Source organism: Cygnus atratus, chromosome 4 (genome assembly GCF_013377495.2).
Source record: "Cygnus atratus isolate AKBS03 ecotype Queensland, Australia chromosome 4, CAtr_DNAZoo_HiC_assembly, whole genome shotgun sequence".
In the NCBI taxonomy this organism is placed as follows: Eukaryota; Metazoa; Chordata; class Aves; order Anseriformes; family Anatidae; genus Cygnus; species Cygnus atratus.
In genome coordinates, this window is record NC_066365.1 from 21,487,624 (window position 1) to 21,509,397 (window position 21,774).

The window sequence follows — 21,774 nt, forward strand, 5'->3', positions numbered from 1 at the left end:
TTAGTCAGTTAAAAGATTTTTTTTGTGTCCTAACTATTCAGTACACTAATTCATATCTCCTTGCACATAATCTTACTGCATCAAGATCTGATTATGGATACAGCCGCTAGTTACAGTCTGGCAAGTACTCTAAAGATGTGTATTTAGTAGGCACTCAGAAAGAATCCCTGCCAGAATCAGAAATGAGAAGCAAAGCCAAATTTAAGACACACTCTGTGAGTTAACAATAAGCTTAATTTAAATTAAAATTTCTCAAGGAAATACTACTCCCTGAGTTTACCTCATTACATTAGAATCCTTCTATTTTAGTTCACACTAGCATATTTTTTTTTGGCAGAGCCTCTTAAAGGAAGCATAGCGTATAGGCTTATACTACCTGGAGTTTTTCTCCTGACACATATATATAACTCTGCAAACAAAAATTAAGCCAAAGATCTTTGCACCAGGCTTTTTTTCCACTGATTTGTTATGCTGGCAACTCTGTAGTGTATGGCTTGGCCTACTAAAATCAGGCTTTGCAAAGTAAATGCATTATAACTAAAAACAGTAAGAAAGCCCACCGCGGAGAAGTTTGAACTTACCAAGTGAAGGAACAGCTGAACAGAACGACAGAGGTGTTTGCATTTTTAGTAGGTAAGAGGCACTCATGAATTGCTGATAGGCAGGTCCTCACGAAGCCTAGTAAGAGCAAGTCTATGCTGTTTATGTCTACTGCATGCCATATATACAGCATGGGTCAGGGGCTCCAGAACCCCATGAGCTAGCGTTGGAGGGGAAAGCCCTCTAGGCTACAACACCTGACAATGGGCTTGTCAGGACTAATTCTTGACTGATGGGATTTTTGTCCTCCAGAAGCTATGCTTGCATCTTTGCATAGTAATGTACCAACCTATACAAGTACAGTGGCTTCATTGGAAATGTGCTGTGGAGACACTCAAAATTAATTTGCCCCACTGCACCCTGAGAGAAATACCAGATGATCAGGGTTTGTTATTTGCTCGTGGTTTTGCTGCAGGAGGTTAATAGATAAATTTGAACATCTTGGCATATGCCCCCTCCTTGAAAATATATGCATCACAAACACAATCCCATGAAATATACTATATGCAGTTTACTTCGGTTTGAACAGCATGAAACTTCCTGGCAGTAGCAACAGATGGATATATACTAGATCTACTGATGCAAAACAGCACATCCAAGTTTTTCTTAGCTTCTGAGCCTGGAGGATTATTAATGATTTCAAAAGACAATGCCCTCGTGGTTTAAATCCTCTCTAAGACACTACTTCATTAAAAGTTGTGACATTTTCTACGTAGCAAACATCAAAATAAAAATACTTAGCCCAATATAAAAAATGTTTTAACTTGGAACGCTGTTACTTTAATCTTACGGATACACAGAAGCATGTAGATTCATTAAGCTCTGATAAAGCATCTTATCCACTTGACCTTTACTGCTCTTTAATTTCTGGCTACACATAGTAAATGGTATCTCCAGGTGTATCTACATGGATCTCAAGATAACAACAAACAAAGAAGGCTGTTTCCTTCTCAGTGCATAATAAATAATGCTTTCGGGGACTGAAGGAAAGCCATACAGCAGATATAATAATACTCCTAAACATCAGCTTTCACATTAAAAAGAAGCTGCCTGACCAACATCCCCCTGTCTCACTGTTAGGCTCAACAGACCAAAAATGGAAACTTGCATTATACAAGCACTTGAACGGAACTCCATACAGTCTAAGCTTTAACAAAATAATGCAACAAAACAGCCTCTGATCTTTTTTCTTCTATTTTCTCTGAGAAAGTGAGAGCTGAGATGTTGGCTTTGGTACAGCACAGCCTACCAGAGACTGTAATCCACATTCTCAAAGCCTTTGAGGAGTTAATCCCATAGATAAACCTGGGAGATGGCCGCATATCTGTGGTGGTGTGAGCTGTCACAGTTCTGACAGTCCACCCCAGGCATCAAGGCAATGAAAGAAAACTGTAACTTTTATATGTGAATTCAGCAATGGGCAGTCTTAGGCAGCACGCAGCACGACTCCTCACTTCAAGCTATTCCTTCCTTGCTTTGAATCACATTAATACAATGCCAGAGTGGTTGTACCGACTGGCTGGAGGCTGCTGCGGGAAAAAATACGGAGAGAGTAAAATAATGACAAAAAAACCTGACTGGCATCTTCCTCTGGGTTAAGAAAATTTGTTTGGATCTCTCTATTTCTAAAGAGTGGAGTTACTAACAAAGTTGTCAGAGACTCTCCTGCTACATTAACTCAGAGTGATCAGTATTTAAAGTGTAATGCTATCAGGCCTGCACATCTTGTCTGCCTCTCTGAGCCATGCCAGTGTTCCTATGAGATGAGCAGAAGGATATGGTATCTGACAACAAATCCAGCCTGCTTCCAGATAATGCCGAACTTCTTTGTGCTCTTGAAATATAATCTATCCACAAATGATTTTAATTATCTATATATCCATTTATCTTGCCATTTCAAACCATGGTACTTGAGTAGCTATTTTCTAAAGACTAAACTGTTTGCACTATTTGACCAGGCGTTGACTTACCAGCAATTACACTACTTTTCATCTCATAGGGAGCTTATAGCATCTATAAAAGTGTATCTTCCATTCAAAATTGATCATTTAACAAGCACTTGCTAGATCTTCGTGTAAGTAGCACTTTAAATATTTTATTAAAGCTTCAGAGTAAAAAATTCCATTGAACTGTGGTAATATTTTACAAGACAAGCTAGTTCTGTTGTTACCATGTAAATCAATTCATTTTTAAAGCAAATAATCTTATACTTTTATGTTTATTCAATATATACTTCTGTCTGCTAATTCAACGTACATTTCTGTTAAAAAGTGCAGCCAATCTTAAAATTTTAGGTGGAAAGAATTTAGTACCTAGCAGTTCTGAACTACAGCTTGATGGTAAAATGGAAAGTTATGTCATAAAACTAATCCTTGCTTGCAAAGGCAGCTGGGAAGTCACCTTATTTCACAAATGGCAGGCATTGTGCTTAACTTTCCTCTCTTAAAAGGTAAGACAGAAATAAAGTAGCAAAACCCAAAGAAGTCAAGTGAGAAAATAAGCTTGCGAATAACAATAAAAAAATCACACTTTTAATTGAACTCAGTACTCTCTGTGTATCAGGGGCTGGTGTGCACCTGCTGCCATCCAGATGATTTTTTTTTCCTCCTCAAGCTGGGGGGGAGGATTCATACCAAATAAGATTTCCTCACTGCTGCCAGTTCCTCTGTGGAAAATAAAATTGAAGTAACCTCTACTAAATTCAGTAAATGGGAAAGCAGGATGGGAAAAAAAAGTGATAAAAAAACAGGAGTTGGGCAGAAAGATTAAGTTAACTGAAAACTGTGTCTTTTGAGAAATGGAGATAGATTACAAAAACATTGAAGGACAGTAAGGCTCAGACCATAAACCCAAATACTTCTGATATAAGGTAGCCCAGTGTCCAGCAAAGTAAATGCAATTTAGAATAACTTTCCTTACAAAAATATCTGACAAAATCTTTCCACTTCAGTTTAGAAAAAAAATGGATACTGCACATTAAGGAATGCAGCATTACATAAACATGTCTGGAAGGCCCTGAAGTCCAGACCGCCAGAAGCACAGTTAGTACATTAATAAAGTATCACAAAACAAAAAGGACTGTTCTACATTACTTTTAAATACATTGGTCTAAAAGTTTATACAATTATTGAATATTTTTAACATTCATAATATAACATACATTAGATACGTGACTTCTTTTAGCTTATACTGATTTGAAGATTTTAGCAAAGGTGATTTGTAGCTACGATTTCTCTGGTTTTGGGCATCGTATACAGAATGCTTTGCAGATGCTTGAAGACTATCTTACCATTTCCAACAACTTTCTTAGCAGCATTTTAGTTTTGTTTTAGAATAGGTCACACAGCACAACCCCACTAAGAGAGTGCAAAATCCCATGGCAAATATGTCACAACACACTACAAGTTACGCAGGATTCTATTACAAAATTCATTCTAAATAAGGAAATGTGAAGAAGTTTCAGCAAAATTCTGTTGAACACTTCTAAGTACGTCAGAACATGAATCACGTTTTATCAGGTTTTATCATGTTTTTGAAAGTGAGACTGGAAGGAAGCCACTGTTATTTTTCTGTAATGCAGATTATGACAGTGACCAGACACTGCTGTCCTCCTCATCTTAAGTGCTACAATACCTTGGATCTAGAATAAAACTGTATTTAGAATAAATGTGTTTAAAAAAACAAATCCTTCCCTTCCAAATGTACATGTTCCCTTCCAAACAGTACACCTTGTGCACTGTTGTGTACTACCAGCACCTGAAGAATCTGGAGCATACAAAATCTAACAGTTTGGTTGCATTTCTGCATAGAGAGACTCCACGAAGATCAGTAACAGATTTCATAGTGCCTTGGCACATAGGATCTCAACACAGACTGAAGTTTTCTTACAGTGCTGTCTCCTATACTGCCTTAAATGTTGTCTATTTAATCATTACCATGACGGTGTTAATTATACGTGGCTCTTCAGATTCTTACAGACCATGATGGGAAGACCATTGAGGAAGAAAAGCTGTAATTTATTTCTTAGATATTCTCCCTGACCTGAGATTTTGAAGGAGATCTCTTTTTAAAAAAACAGGGTAAGGGGAGGATTCCTGTAAACACATGTGGTACAAGTGAGCACGTTAGTTTGTTCCAAAAAATTGTGAAGATAATTGTATTTGATAGAGAAACACAGATTTTGCACACTTAACTGTTAACTGTATCCAAATAGGCAGAAAGAGACATTACCACAGCTGGGTAGATCACCAGGGACACTATCTTGCCTAAAAGTGGCCAGTGCAAAATGAAAACCTGGAAGTCTTCCAGACTACTTATTCTCTAACAGTTCACAACTCAGGCTCTCACAGATGTCTTGTGGCATTCCGTTCTGTAGGCTGAACACGCGTTGTGTAAAAATGTGTTTTCTTCTATCTATTTCAATTTAAATTCAACCAATTGTTTCCTTGTTCTTGTATAATGAGTATGCACTGTTTGCCCTGCAGTATATAAAGACAACGTCTTCATAAAACTACTCTTGGATTCATTTTATTTCTAGGGTAAAACATACAAAAGCATTAAAAAATAATTGCTTAAAGCAAATAAAAAAGAAAAAAGAAGAAAAATCAAGATTTAGGTTCTTTATGGGTCAGGCAAAGACAACTGTGGAGTTGAGGAAGACTATGTTCAGATAGCTGTTGTTCTGATGCAGAATATAACAAAATTGGCATTTGGAAGACAACTGAACAGAAACTGACTGGTGGAGAGGTAAAAGTGAAAAGAAAACCTATCTCTAACATTTTTTTGTATTTGGTTCTTTTATCCTTAGGTACCAAAAGACCTCCAGATATGTAAGTATATCTGTGAGTCTCTGAAATTTTATTTTGTGGGAGTAACAGGGCCACTAATCTGATAAATTTGACTCATTTGTTCTCCTTGCTATTTGAGAAAAAACCTGGACATATTAGCTATTGCCAGCATGAGAGCTCGCTGTTGGACCACAAGCTTACTGCAGCTTACCTTATCAGTCAAGGCAGTACCATTCTGCCTTCTATAATCACAGTTTACCTGCTTTATAAAATGAGCACACCAATTTTCATACTGTGGAGCATAGGTTTACCTTCCCTCAAAAACCAACTCAAATCACACTCTAGTGAGTGAGCCAGTATCTCACTCTATTAAAAATTATCTATTTGCCTCTAAGGAGTGTTTAATATATGGACATTATTATATGAAGACAGAAATTTGTAAGCAAGTCAAGGTAAATGTTCTTATCTGTTCTGCTGAGGTTCTCAATCTGTTACACTGGATTCACTCTGAAGCATGATGCAGTATATCTACGCATTTGACATCTAAAATTAGGAACACATCAATCATATTCTGATATCCTCAAGAGGTGGAAAAAACTTCTGTTGAATCTACTTGAAGTGAACGCAGGTTGAGAGAAATGTAAATTTTAGTGGATTTATGTTTTGGTGATATACGTACATTTCAGGACTAGTACTTTAAGAGACGTGGCTTTGCTGCTCTGAAAGTGACAGTACTCCTAATGGCTTGATTTTGATGTTTCATGCAATGGTATTACCGAACTCATTTGAATAAAAACTGTAATTAATCTCTTTTGTACAGAATACATCTGTGATGATTGCTAACCTGAACAAAAAACAAAATAGCAGGTTTTGTCTAAAAATGGTCCTAATTCAAAATTCATCTTTCTGGACACAGCAACAATCATTAATTCTGCTTTTCAGAAGTGTAGTAGCACCTTATGTAACACCTCGGCAGCACCGTGAAGTTGATGTAAGCTAGCAAGACGTAAGGGTACCTACAGCGTATCTTGTTATTTTTCTGATGGTCGAAAGGGGCATAGAGAAGTTAGACAGAAGATGCTTCTGAGGTGTGGGAGCTCTCATTCTCTATCTCAAATGCTTCCTTTCTGACATATGCAGAGATAGCATGTGTCTATCTCTCTGAAGACCTATCACTTTATTTGCCATTTCCATGCAAAGAAATCAGTCAATCTTAAGGAAGTAACTTCAGGAGAGCATGGCTACATCTAGCTGCAGATATTTTAGCTTGGTCCAAGCTCTGTCATGTAAGTTTTTGTGTTTCTCTCTCCCTGACTTTCCTTAATCCAAACCAGCTGATTTTCTCCCTCCCTGGAATGGATTATCATGCTTGCTCTTTGTTTACAAAAAACATACCAGATACATTAGCTGTCAGAATCAGCAGAAAACCATTAACCGTGGAAAAAAACAGTGGTCCAAGATCACAATCAGTCATTGCACTGCATCTACTGGCTGGTGTGTTCTAGGTCTTGGCAGACCTTACTCATGCTGGATTGAACTGGGTTCCCTGAGTGAGACCATGACCCTCACCTGCCACGTGACATTAGAGAGCTCTGCCTGGTTCACTAATGGATAGATCATGTCAATAAATCTGATTCCTTGCACTGAGTTGAAGAAGCAGATGGGATGAGAAGATTAATCTCCACCGACTGACGTTACAGGGAAGATGTAAAAGAGATAACAGAAATTACTGGCTAGGTCTCATATGAACTCTACTTCACTGATGCATGAGATCAGCATTCCCAGTAGGCTCCAAAAGGGATTGGATTTTTGTTTCTCTGTGAGCACTTTATGCCTGTCTTCATCTTCTGTTAACATTCTTCTGAGATGAAACCTTGTAGCTGGTGGTGTTTGCCCTTAGCACCGGCTTATGACTGACTTCCACAGAATCATACGGCTGCATTTAACATAAATCCAAGCCAGCACAGAAACTACATTATGCTGTGAATTTGTCTCAGTTTATTTTCTGTGCAGAATTGGAAAAAACAAATTACCTAGGAAGAGATAAAAGTGAATTTCCGCTTCCTCGGAGCCAATATTAATGCTACCATAATCCTGGAAAAAGCTCTAAGATCACATCAGATCATATGATGATCAAAGTTTGGGAGAGAGACAGAAAGAGAGGAAAGCTATTACCCATATGCAAAAATGGAGGAAACGTCTGTGGGAACCGGAGATAAGCCTCTTGTAACAGGTTATTCAAATGTTTCAGAGAAATACTTTACATACGGTAACATCTGCTTGAATTTGGGTGGGTTTACACCAAGGACCCGCTTTCTTCACAAACTAAAGACTGAAAAAAAAACAGTAGGGCTGCAAGTGCCTTCCTTGCTGCTTCTGTGTTCTTCCACATCTGGCCCCTGGCAGGTTATTGCTCCGCTGCTGGTTGCTGCTAGAGAAAGACTGAAGTCAGGCATAGCAACCTGTAGCAGAAGCTTCCAACAGCAATGCAGACATGACAGTATCTCAATCTCCTTTGGAAGCCACCGGTACATGGTGGCTTGCACTCAAAATCTCTTCCTTTGCAATGTACCTACCTTCTTGGTGGCACAAGTAAGAATACAGTGCTGTAGTATGCACATGGCACTTGTAAAATTCCTATTAATGGTTCCTCGAAGTTCAGATTTGGGCTGCTAGCTCGCTCCCCCGAGAAAGAGGGGTTCACTTCAGTGTTACATGGATACACGTATCTCAGATCAAAAGAACCAGTTAAATCAGCCTGTTCTGAGCCTGCTCTTTTGTGCTCCTCTCTGCTATGCTGCACTCTGTGAAGATGGGCAAGGGAAACAAACAATGCTAAACTGCACTTTGCCGAAGTGAGCTGGGGAGACCGATGCAAAGAATGACTCGTGATGCTGGGTGGGCAAACCAAGAAACCTGCCACAGTTTTAGTTATGCATAGTCTTCTCTGCAGGAAAGTCCCATTACCTGCCTTACAGAAGAGAGTAAAACTAGACTCATATATTGCTCAAAAATATCAAGTGATTCTGTTCTCCTTACAGGCTTCCTTTGGGTGTCTTAAAGGTCTAGCACTCACAGTGACTTCCATCTAGGTTCCAGTAAGTGACATGGCCCTGGTTATTCTTGGTCATTGATACACACTTCGGAAGGAGGCAGCAGTTGGAGGGAACAGACTTGACAGCCCATTACTGCATTTTTAGATAGTGATAGTGCTTGTGCTGCTCCAGATCTCATCTCTCCAGAGGAAGAGAGGGTAAAGGAAAACATCTGAATTTTATGGTAACAACTGGAAATGCTCACGTGAGCATAAGGATTTATATTACAGTTCCTCATCTTGTTCTTCTCGAATCATATCCCAACTGAGAGAGAGAGAGAGAGAGGTGTCTTTGAAATGAGGTATTATAATCTTGGCTTGCTCCCTTCTTGAATATTGAGTAAGATAAGCTTCCCAGGGAGAAAATCAAAGAGGAAAGTCAGGGCACTGTACTCATCCAATCCCTTTTACTACACTTGCAGTCTTTACTAAGCTGAAAGAGAGCAATTATTTATTTATATATACATAAAAATTCATAATAAAGATGGAGAGTAACTGTTCACTTGGACAGATAATGATAGGACAAGGGGAAACAGTTTTCAATTAAAAGATGGGAGATTTAGATTAGATGTTAGGAGAAAACTCTCTCAGAGGGTGGTGAGGCACTGGCACAGGTTGCCCCATCCCTGGAGGTTTTCAAGGCCAGGTTGGATGAAGCCCTGGGCAACCTGATCTAGTGGGAGGTGTGCCTGCCTACGGCAGGGGGTTGAAACTAGGTGGGCTTTAAGGTCCCTTCCAACCCAAGCTATTCTACGATTCTATAATGTGATTCAATTGCTGCAAATGCCTCAAAATGCACATGGAGACAATTCCAAAAAGCACGTGTGGTTTAAGAGAGAGACTCAGAGCTGCATTATTTACCCAAAATTTAGTTCAGAAGTTGAAACAAAGGTTGAAATTTCATCTGCACCAGAAAGACCTGATTGAGCTACCGGGCATTTTAAAAGGAACTAAAACCAGAGGGAAGTTAAAGAAGTTAACTATTACTCTGTCAGCAGCTGACAGGTTCTGATTCTGCATCAAGCTACAAACAGGCTGAAGTTTCCATCATAATAGATTTGTGATCCTTAGCTCACTTATTGATGTCCATAGCTGTGGTTCTCTTGCAATTCTGAGTCTGTGATAACCTGTGCTGAACTCTGTGCTGCCACTACTGCGTTACCAGCAGTCAATCAGACAGCCAGATTCATGTCACTACGGTGACAGCACTGTCTTACAGCCAATACCATCAAACTGGCAACTGCACAAATACCTGTGAGGCACCTATCATTCCTTTTTTCCAGTCCCTAATTGTTCCTTGGTGGAAACTTATATACTACATTTGCATACTCTTTGGTACACAAAATACCAAAATCTATAAAAAGACTTGAGAGATCACCATTCAGGGACTCAGTAAGGCAGAGGATTACATCTTGTGCCCAGACTGGATGACAGTATTGTTTTTAACAGTTTTCATTTTCACTGATGCCTTTTTGAAGCTGGACTTCTCACTGCACAACCTACATTTACTAAGACCCTGTCTGCTGACAGTATAAAGTCATCCAGTCTTGCTTTGCCATGGTATTTGGTATCATTTTCTTACCTATCTGAATGCGATGGAAAGAATTTCCAGAATCTGTTAAAGTTCTTTTCTGGTTCAACTTGAGCTGCACTGGTTGGGATGGCAGGCTCTACTGCAGGCATGCAACTGTAGAAAGAGGGTAGCTTTTGACTCTGTAACTTGTTATCTGCTTTACATTCTTGATTTTTTTTTTACTGAAGTATTTTTTTTTTTTAACTTCTGATATTTTAAAGCAAATTTGACACTTCAGATATTGTATTGAAAAGTTTCTTATTGACATACACCATCACAGACATGAGGTCTTTGGTCTGGTTATTCCTGGTTTCTCTCCTAGTAGAGCACATACCAGCAGCCAAGGTTTCTCATCATTTTGAGTTAGTCCTACAGTTGATGAGGTACATGCTATTTAAAGGGATTTCACAAGCACTTACAAGCAGTAAAGGACACAGAATAATCTTGGGTTTCATCCTAGATATTCAGTCCCTAATACTCTAGCATTTTATCTAAGTCCTAACTTGCCTAACCAACTACTAGCAATTTCTCCTTCTGGGCTACTCCATCTTAACCATCTGTACAGCTTCTCCTACTCCTTTTGTGTCCAGTCATGTCCAGATTTCTCCCCTCCACTCCGTACTCCTGGTTTCTTCCCCTCTTGATTTCAATTCAATATGGCCTTGTAACAACCTAGCCACTTTTAAACTGAGGTCTCCTGAACACGTTCACCAACCCATGACAAAAATCCCCAGTCTTTGCAATCCTTGCAAAGAATTCCCTCTTCAATACAACAGGTTTTCAAACCCTATCCCTGCAAAAAATGAAACTTCAGAAAATGAGGAGATAGAAAATGCTAGGAAGCTTAACACTAAGAAATCTAAATGCAATCATTCACTAGATATTGAATCTCCTTTTTCAAATTCTGATACCTCGACAACTCAGACTTTCAGGTTAGGTAAAAGAAAAACAGGCTATTTACTTCAAACTAAGATGATTTGTCAAGATGTATACAAGCGTACATTTAGATATTAGGGACAAGAATAGCCATACCAAGTAAAGCCAACAATACTTACCATTAAAATACTAGAGATTTCCAACTGTCTTATGATAATTAATGCACTGTGCAAAAATCTCTCAAAGCTTTAAACAACTATTCCTAAGGTCTAGGCATATGAATCACTAGAGTTTCTATGCAAAATGTCTTTTCCTATTATCATTATTAACGTTAAAATTGTCATATTCATTAGATTAATATCCTCTCCATGCACCACACAAACTGAGAAATAATATTTTGTAATGTAACACACACATGACATGAAAACAAAGAAACAAATATATAATGATTCTAGCTGTGACACAGTACGTTAGTGAGGCTGATAAACTGAATCTTCATGCTGACTGCATGTCGTAGTCTCAAATCTATTATGCTTTGGAACTGATGCGTTATTATCTCTGGACAACTTTCACACCAGGAAATGATCCCTGCTAGCATAATTTTAAAAATGAAGGGATTACAAACAAGATAAATTTCATTGTACCACTACCTGAACTAGTATCAACTAAAAGGAAAGTCATACAATGTAGTCCATTTGCCAAAATACCTGCATTTGGTGGTCCCATTACAAACATGTAAAGTATAAACCATGCATGTTTCTATTAACTTTGCTTCAGCAATTATGCATCTGAATCAGTATTCTATGGTAACTGATCTACAGGGAATGGTAATACATATATTTTTTAAATACAGTATGCTTATTTGTTAAAAAAAAAAAAAAGGGTTTTCTGGTAAGTATCTGCAGTACCTTTGAGTTTGCTGAAAATGAGTAACTAATTGAATTTAACACACAACTCCCTTACTGCTGCTGATTTAATTTGTGGCTAAGTGAAAGTTTAAGAGATTTTGGAACATGAACCAGATCAATATACAGTGTCAATATATTTTATAAATTAATGAGTTATTAACAGGCAGATGCAGATATTCTCATTTAAATCAAATAATACCTTATCCCTTTTAAAATTTTAAGAGTTACAATTAGCAAAACAATTTGGACATGAAGTATTGATTTTCACCCTACTATTAACAAAAAAAAGGGCAAAGTTACGATTAATAATTCTTTTCAGAAATTGATCACACTATGCTCTTTAACAAGCTGGAACTCACTAGAAATGATACTGCTTTGTCATGTTTTTTTTCTTATGTAGATCAGAAACCAAGTATACTGATTTGGTAGAAGAAAGTCAAATTGTGGTTCAAACGGAAGACAGATATTAATGAAAAAGATTAATAGATATGGAACTTTTTCTTTAATGATAGCAATCTGTATCTACCTATCTATATTTATTAACAGTTCAAATATCAAACTAACTGGTAAAAATGTTACAGAATAAAAAAACAGTTCTATTTCTTTAAACTTCGATTGGTCATTCCTTATGCTACAATAACAGAGCATAATATTTCTAAAACAAACATTTGCTAAACAGTAAATTATTACAAACTAAGGATCAGATCTGGCAAATGCATAAGCATGCAAATAGTTTGCAGCAGCTTGCAGAATCAGGCCACAGAGAATTAATACAACCTCAACTGCACTCTTATTTTCTTAAGTGAAAGCAAACTAGATTTGGCAGTCAAAGTTAACCATTTTTCTTTGTTATGAGTCAGTATGACAAATTATTTAAAAAAAACCACACAAGATATAAAGATGAGGAAGTCTGTTCCAGATGTTTTTTGACACTGTAATCAGACTTTTAAAAAAATCTCATTTTGTCTTCTGTGTCAACAGTTAGCATCATGCAAACACTTAGAGTCACATACCCATAACTGCTATCGTGATATGTTGGAGAAAACACATCCATCTCTATAAGGTTGTCATGACCATTTGCAAGGACTGCTTGATTTCCTAATTCTCTACATACAAAGATACAAAAAGATGACATTAGAGCAGCAATTTCAATTTAAAGAATGGGATGATCCCAAAAAAAGAATTCACTAATTCTATTGAGTAACTTTCCCATGGATGTCTAAACCTGCCACTGCATTTTTAACGCTGTATTTATCTGCCTTCCGTACTGTCTTTTGAGCTACATGCTGGACTGTAACTTGAAGACATGATGTTACAAGTCTACCATTAGGTGGACACTACCCTTTGGTGATCTCTTATTTCTGTGCAAGGCCTTGAATAAAATTCCTGGCTGCTGCCCCTGGCAAGATAGTCTTTAGAACAGAACTTGAGTGCACAGTGGGAGATGTTTATTTGATGAGGCTGGACCAGAGATAAAGCAGTGAAAGAGAACGGAGACTAGAAAAGCCAGTCTCTTGCTGGCTATCTGGCACAGGCAGTCAGACATAAAATGTGTAGAGGGCAGGCTACCAAGAGTGAGTAGCAATTTCATGTTCTGCAAATGATGCTGTACAGCATCAGGGGAAGGAAAGGGAGCACCACAGACTCTGGCTCTCTCAGGGAAAGGCGAGAAAATGAAAGCGGAGAAACATAACCAGGCACTACTACTGCTTTTACAGCTGTATATTACTTACTCTACCTAAACAAGGAAAAGATTGGTTTTGGAACTCTTCCTAAATTTGGGTCTATGCTTGCTTCAACAATTGCACCTCTCTGAAGTGGTAAATGACTACCTCAAGGAATACTGTGCAAATACTACCAAAATCTGGACTATTGGTGCTTGCCTAAGACACGGGACAAAATAGACAGTGTGCTCAAATTCCAAGTCTTCAGTGCGCCAGCAAGGGATTCACATTCTGGAAGGATGCCAGAGAGACCATGCAAAAATCTAAAGAAACAGACTATTCTCACAAAGGGAAGCTTATAAGCATATGGGCCCAGTGTGCTAGGATTCAAATACAGATGCTTGTAACCACCTGACTGCATAAGAAATCTACGCCACAAGAAAACCTAACTTTCATTCGTTCAGCTTTAGACTTTGAAAACAGTACTAGTCGTTTGCCCTGATGAACACGTCTAGCTTGTGCGTATATACTGTCCTCAGAGTTATGGCACACAGATCTTTAAAAATGTCCTCTTTCTCTCAGCAATATAAGTAAAATGGAGAACTATTTCCTCCATTTGCAGACCAGCAACGTGGCATAGCCAAAACAACGCTTGGGGTCTTTGGAAGAGCAGGACTTGAACTCCACCCCCAGCTTGTGCCTTTATTTTGTACCATCCCTTCTCAATAAAAGTTACATGTTTAATCAAGTCCATGTGTGAAAACCTGGAAGACTTACAGAATGAAACAATTTTGAATTTGATTAAACTGGACACTGTTTTAGTGGGTGGAATGCATAAAATAGCTGCTTTGAGCAGACTTTAACCTCCAGCAACACTGTGCTTTTGCAGACAACGAATCAGCCTTTACACAAATTGATTTAAGACTACCCTGGAAACTATCAACACCCTTTCCACACGTTAATCAATACTGAAGGCGCTAGCGTCATTGGCAATCCACGCCAATAAAGACATATGGTTGTTCAGTGTTCATCACACTTTAGGAGTTCCTAAAATCTTCATGTCCTAAAATGAAGTTTGGATCAAGCTTGCAGAACTGTTTTGAAGTAACACGTTCTAGGAGTTGTTTTGCCAGTATCACTTCTGAGATACTGTAGTAATTTAACTGAATGTTTCAAAATGCTGAACTGCTTTCCAGTCATCAAGTATTTCTTCAGCCATTTCCCTCTTTCTTCTCGGTAAAATTAGTAGATCAGTAACTGAATACAGTAATGTTCCTATGCATTCTATTTTTAAGTATAAGTTAGAGGTAAGAGAAGACTATGCAGTATCAGTATAAAGTATGAAAAAACATCTTAATTTTTTGGTTTGTTTTTATGAAAAATTCACACTCCGTCATACAAAATACAGCTTTCTTTCAGAAAACTAGGTATGTTATATAGCAAATGAAGTAATAAAAAGCAAAGCTCTTCTTGGATACACATACAGTTCAGCATAGGCTCTGACTAAAGTTATGTAATGTTTTCAGAGATTTATTCCTGGACTAGAATATGTAAATTTTCCCTTGCTGACAAATTTATCTTAGACATTCTGTGCCTAACATTAATAAAATATTGCCTAAGAGATGATACCAGCTTGCTTTTATAAACAAATTTATGAATTCTAACATACTCTTCCTCTGCTCAATTCTAGCATATGTAATTGATTGTGCATTAGAAAAATTCTGCACATTCAAATATTTAACAGAGAAAGAAATTAAAGTGATTTACTAAGTATTCTTAAATATCGGTAATTTAGATCCTACTAGAATGACAAGACATTAATGGAAGTAATGATCCTGATGCTCTAGAATAAATTACTAAAGCTAGTAGGTGAATAAAAACCTAAAGACCAAAGATAACTAACATTTAATTACTTAATTGTCATTTAAAAGATTTGGACACCTAGCATTTATTCATGTATTTGCATGATTTTGGCTGTCCAACATGTAATTCAAAGAACAAAATGTAAAGTTATTGAATATATTCATGCTTTTTATACATCTAAGTACTGTTATTCCATGGTACTAGCTTCTCCAGGTGAACCTAACTCACAGCAACCTGGGAAGAGACAAATAGTAAAGATCATTAAATGCCCAGTGAAAAGGTCCCGCAGTCTGCTGGAAATCAGAGGAATTGTGCAGGAAATAATTTCTTGCTTCCTTGCTTTTTCTAAAGGTAGATTTGATTTAGCCCCAACAGAGTGATGACAATTTTTGACACTTCTGAATAACCTCATTCTTTGAAATATGGCATCAAAGATACAAGAAGCACTCATGCAATCCAAGTTTTGGTTTTAGAACTTCACAAAATTTTAAGGAAAGAATTAAAAAACATAAATTGGAATTTCTTTGGATATTATTGGATATTGGACTTTATTAATCTATCTCCTTACAGCCCATCCAATTACAGAGTAACAGCAATGTTTTACACAAAAGTATTAACTCTATGCAGAACCAGATCACAGAATATTCTATTAAATATACAACTGAATCCAATGTTATAGAATATATATCTTGAAAGTCACCTCCATTACTACTGCAAAATGATAGGGACTAAAGCCTCCCTCAGGTTCTTCAAATATTTCCCTCTCACCTATGTACAAAACCAGCCTATTCACTAGCCAGCTATACATGACAATAAGCTGTATTTCATTTTTATGACACCCATCACCAATATGAGCCTACAGAGATAGAAAGATAGCTATGCATATATGCTGACATTCACATTCTGTGGCTCTAAGTCAGTCATCTAAGTCCGATAAAAAATAAAAAAGCTTAGTAGGGCATAAGCTAAAATATTGCCAAAGATGAAATAAACTTTCTTGTAGGCTGAGAAATGGATGAAGGAAGAAACCTATCACAAAGTTGTTAATATAGTTGAAACTGAGCCTAAGAATCACACTCAATAGGGAACCTTAACGAAAAAGGGAAAAATCAATGACAAGTAAGATGGGTTCTTCACCTCAAGAGTTCCAACCAAGTGAGACTATTAGAAAAACTACTGTAGAGCTCTGTCAGTTTTAATGTGAAATTTTCACATTTCATCTCCTGTACAAAACCTGTTCCAAACTTGAACACTCAAATACCCTTAGCTTCTCATCAGGAACATTTAAAAAATGAAAAGTTTATACTTGGCAAAAAAAAAAAAAAATCCAGGTTGGAAGTCACATTCTCATTCAAGTACTATGTCTTTTTCTTTACAGACATAAAGAAAACATATATGGCAATGGAAGCAAACACCAAAGATCTTATCCATCTACAGAAGATTCACCAGCTGTCCTGTAAATCTTTACTATCTTAGCACACTTTCCCACTACAAATTTACTTATTCTATTAAAAAAACCTTTTCTCTAATGCACTAAATTGTCTGAATATGATGATGAAATCTCTTCATTGGAATCCTATTCTACAGTGTCCAAGCCTCATAAGCAATACAGGAATATTTAAGAAAACTAAAAAAAGTGAATAGCCATTTCCCAAACCTGACACAAGGGTTACCTGGAACATTTGTAGGGACAAAACTACCTAATAAAGAATCTTAAGGTCACGTATGTTTTGACATAGTCATAATCAACTGGATTATCTTTCCTTCACTACAAAACATAAGCTAAAAGGATTCAAAGAATGAACTGATTTCATAAATATTTTCAAGAATTACTGTCAGTTTCAATATAGTTTAGTCTGATGACTAAATTGGAATATTATGGCTAATGCTAATAAAAAATTAGTGCTGATTGACTGTTACATGAGTATTAATTAATCACTGTAGGTAAATTCAGCTCTGTGCCAGTAAGTCCTATAATTTTTTTACAGATCATTCCTCATCATACATCAATCTGCATCTATAGAAGTTTGTGTCACCCTTTATATTAGCTGCTCCTTTCCTAGAGCCAGCTATCAATTCTAAAAGACAAAAAAGAATGAGGACAAATTTATCATTATAGCAAAACTGAGTTCTTCTGTCTCACCAAATCCTAGACAAATTTAGAAAACATCCAGCCTCAGACGGGTATTTCTTTAAAGCTACTAAGTGCTAGAGTTAAAGTATTACTGAAAGTTCTTTCACATTTGATCTGTATGGCAGTATATATTTGACACATAACATATCTGGCAAGCAAGGCAAGAAATTACTTCAAACAGTCAAAAGTCACAGATTATGAACAGGAATGAAAATGCTCATCTGCAAAAAATAATACACTCTCTGAGTCCAATTACTGTGCAATAAACATTGTAAGGGAAAAGACTGGCATTGTGGATTTTGGAGAGAGGACAGAATTTTACAGTACTGAAAAGTTTTCAGCTTTTTTTTTGCTGAATAAGGGGAAGTATCTGCTGCTGGCTATCTGTCATCAAGTTAAATGTTTTCTTTAGAAGTGCCACAGTCTGTAGTAGTACCTAAGAAATTACCTGCTTTCCAGTGGCGCATTACTGCCAAGGACCCAGCTGTCCTGCAGCTGGACTGACTCAGGTGTGGTTTGCAGCTCGGCGGGCAAAGCAGCCGGCGGGGCCGGACTCTGATTCCTCCTATTTGTCAGTGAGTTTCTGTTAAGTGAGGTGATGGATGGGTGATGCTGTGCTGAATGTTGCTTGTGAGAAGGTGGCAAAGGCTGCAGGGTCGACTGGCCTTGGTTATTTGGAGGTTGTTCTAAGAAGAAAGAAAATTAAAGTTCGTTATACACCGTCTCAGCAGTTGCTACAACCAAAGCAGAATGTGAAATTCAATATAATCCTATCGTCTAATATATTTGCGTATTATTCTATTAGCAGACATTCAGTGACATTCTCTAAGAGAGAGTTTACCCTTGATAAACAAAGTTCTAATTAATATACAACAGATGGTAAAATTGCTTTTGGTTTTAATTTGTTTCAGTTTTTTTTTTTAATCTGGTTTTATTAACACCTACAGAAAACAGCATCTGACAGATCCCCTAATGTGCCTTTAGATTTCAGCTTTTTTTAACAAACCAACCCTGAAATTAAATGGGTAATTTCAGTAGAACACAAAGGTTTTCGAAAAGCATATAATCCCTATAATTATTTAATGGAGTTTTTTAAGCTTTATTTAACTGCAATAAATTATTACAAGCTAGTTGCTAAACAGCAGTAGACTACTCTAGTTTAGTGCATTTCAAATAAGGCAGATCTGCACTATGATCTGCTAATAGATGCTAAGTATTCTTTAGCAGAAGGTCACTCTGTGAAGCAGATGTTGCTTCATGGATATTTAACAGACTGAATCACATCTGATTACAACGTCAGAAGACTCATATACTTAATGACCGTCACATCCATTAGAACACACACAGAACAGATTTTCCAATTTCACACTATGCAATATAAATACATTTTGGAGTACGTCACAGGTGATCAGAGATTCAGGCCATCAAAACAGTAGAGGAAATATTTTTTGACTTAACCAAAGCACATAACACCCACAAAGCTTAAAAAGAAAACCTCAGAACAACAAAGCACACAATCAAGTACCCCCAAGAATGTTAGGTTTTATCAATCTGTTCTGTAAAAATCAGCAGGTAATAAGTCATAAAGAGAAGACAAACCTTGGCATACAACACAATGAACACAAAATAAAAAAATCCTCGACACTTCATTAGTAATGATTTAGAGATGACTGACGACACTTAAAAATGTAACACCTAACAAGATGGAATTCAAATTGCAATCTATTCTTTCCTAAAGTACTGCAGTAAAACATACTTAGTAATGTAAATGAAACTTTTCAGCAGAGCAGAAGACACAGGGTGTGCACTTTACTCGTGCTATAAATTATTTTGTGTAGTTTTTAATTTAGTTGTTTGATCTTCATAAACAATTCCCTGTTTGCAACTGGTTATAACTGCAAATTGTTACCACACCAATAATACAGCCGTACAGAGAATGCAGGAAAAGTATTTCTGTTATAACAGATGTTACGGGTGACTATTATAAAAATAACTTTATAGCGAGTGATTTCTCATGTCTTGAACACAAGAAAATTTAGGCATGCTAATGAATAGCCATACTAAACTTAAAGAGAAAATTTAGCTTTTGGAATCACTTCTTTTCCAAGAAGCCCATTCCCCTTTCCAGCTTTCTTGTGTGGTCCATATGACTTCTGTTATGAACAACAGCAATGCTGAATCCGTCAAGGAAATAATTTACTCAGCCAATAAAGTTTTCAGCACCAAAACCCTAACACATTCACAAAAAATTATCTTCTGGGAAGGACACAACTGATCAGCTTTGTCTTTACCAACACAGACGCAACGGGTGCTGCTGCGTGTGGCTGAATCCCACATTTCAACAAGTCAGCTACAGGGTAACAGAACAGACTAACACTAGCAGAGATTTTTTACTCATGTCTACTTAAAATTTGATTTAGGTTACAAGCTATTTATGAGCTGGTGAAGAATTAACTGTGGCCCTATATTATATAAAAATACATAGGTGCATGTGTGTATATAAATGTATATACATGCACATGTCTGTGTAAATATGCATGCACATGTATAAATATATACATGTATGTATAAATGATTAATTACAAGACAGGAAAAAAAATACAAGTGAAAGTAAATCCTTTTCATTTGTTTGTTTTTAATTAGAGAAATAAATCAATCAGAATTATTTCAGGGACCTGACTTCTCTGTCTTATTCCCCCCTTTGACTCTCCTACCTGCCAAGACTTGTTGAAGTGTTTCCCAGTGTCAGTGCAACACCGTCCTCCCCTGCAGTTCCTACCATGTGAATCATTATTCTGGCATCCCTCTTCTTCTTTAATGTCTCATCTTATTTAAAATCTCAGCTGAAAACCACTCTCTTATCTCTCTCTCATTACAGTTTAGTACCAAAGATCTAGCACCATCCTCTGCTCAAGACAAAGCAAAACTAACGTTCTCCTCCACAGAAGAGGGTGCTGAGCAAGGGGACGAAGGCAGGCGTGCAGACATGTCTCAGGTAGATGACAGACCTTCATCCAAACTACCAGGGAGTAAGAGGGAGAGTAAAGGATATTTATGCACTCCCAAAGTAAATGCTTAGCTCTAGAAAGTATAAGGATTACATGCTGGAGGACTGAGACTGCTCTTCAGCCCACAGGCCAACTTCTTGGGCCACTGTTTGAGATTCAGATTATTCCCCCAGATACTTCCTACGAACCTACAAAGCCCTCCTGTTATATAACATATAAACATTGCTGACACTGAAATTACAGAGTAGCATATAAAATACCTTAAGAGTTGGAGGGATGGGCTTGTAACGATAAGACGCAGGCTAAAAGTGAAGTAGAAGAGCATAGCAAGTGCAGACTTGTGAAGACCACATGTCCTGGAAGGCCACCATCTCTCTCCATAGGATGCTGCTAAGTGACATTTCCTAGTGTCTGAGGGCAAGTTCAATTGGCAGGGAATCTGCAGCCTACCACAATCAGAAGCGCCTGCAAAATCTGCAGTGATTTATCCTTCTTCTAATTGTATAAGAGCTACAGGTAGAATTGAACCTAACAAGGCTAGATTTTTCTGTAAGTCAATAGAACTAAAATCTATACTCCTCTGAATTTCCTTAGTCCTGTGCTGTCATTTGAAATGAGAGATCACTCAGGACTGCTCTTTCAATCTTTTCTTCCACTTGCCAGATTTCCTGAATCTACCGATCTTTTGATTGCCACACAATTTCTAACAGAAACGTCAATCTTATGCCACTGATTTGTGATGAAGAGACAACCATCACACCAGTCATGTTTTGAATGCTGTTCTTAAGCCTGAGCCAGATTCAGTTTTTTTTACACTCTTCTTTTAAGGGGTTATTAGCTAAAGAACTGCTTTCAGTAGTATTGCAGCTTTCACACAAAGCTATTAAAGTCTTGTGTAGTAACTAAGCCTATTGACATCACTGTGACATTAATGAAAGTGTCTTTGTTGTACCTGCAGAGAAACTGAGGCATCGATGTGGAGTGGTTCTTACAGGTCTCCTGCAAAATCAGCACCACAGCCAGAAAAATGCTGGATTTATGCTTTTCCTAATTAAATTAAAGAACTGATAAAGACAGTGGGAGTTTCATGAGACAGAATATTTGCTTGAAGCTCTGCAACACCAGAGACTGGCTAAAATACTTCTGCACATGCTACAATGGCCAGTACAGAGATCCTCTAACTCCTCCTTCCTCTCTATCAGTCAGTTTGTTGGAAACTGTTCTTCCCTTGGTTACTGAAAAAGAGTGGTACTGGGACTTGGCGAGG

At 37.4% G+C, this 21,774-nt stretch overlaps 1 protein-coding gene across 5 annotated transcripts in view; it reads right to left on the reverse strand.

Moving 5' to 3' along the window:
- The window catches only part of TENM3 (teneurin transmembrane protein 3), a 420,747-nt gene that overhangs the window by 119,943 nt on the left and 279,030 nt on the right, over positions 1-21,774 (reverse strand). For 4 of the 5 annotated variants that reach the window (XM_035557879.2, XM_050710510.1, XM_050710512.1 and 1 more), the window contains one exon: positions 17,948-18,185. In XM_035557879.2, coding sequence (XP_035413772.1) covers positions 17,948-18,185 — 238 coding nt within the window. Of the gene's footprint in view, positions 1-12,851; positions 12,945-17,947; positions 18,186-21,774 lie in introns of all 5 variants that reach the window. The other variant, XM_035557878.2, reaches the window with a different exon arrangement.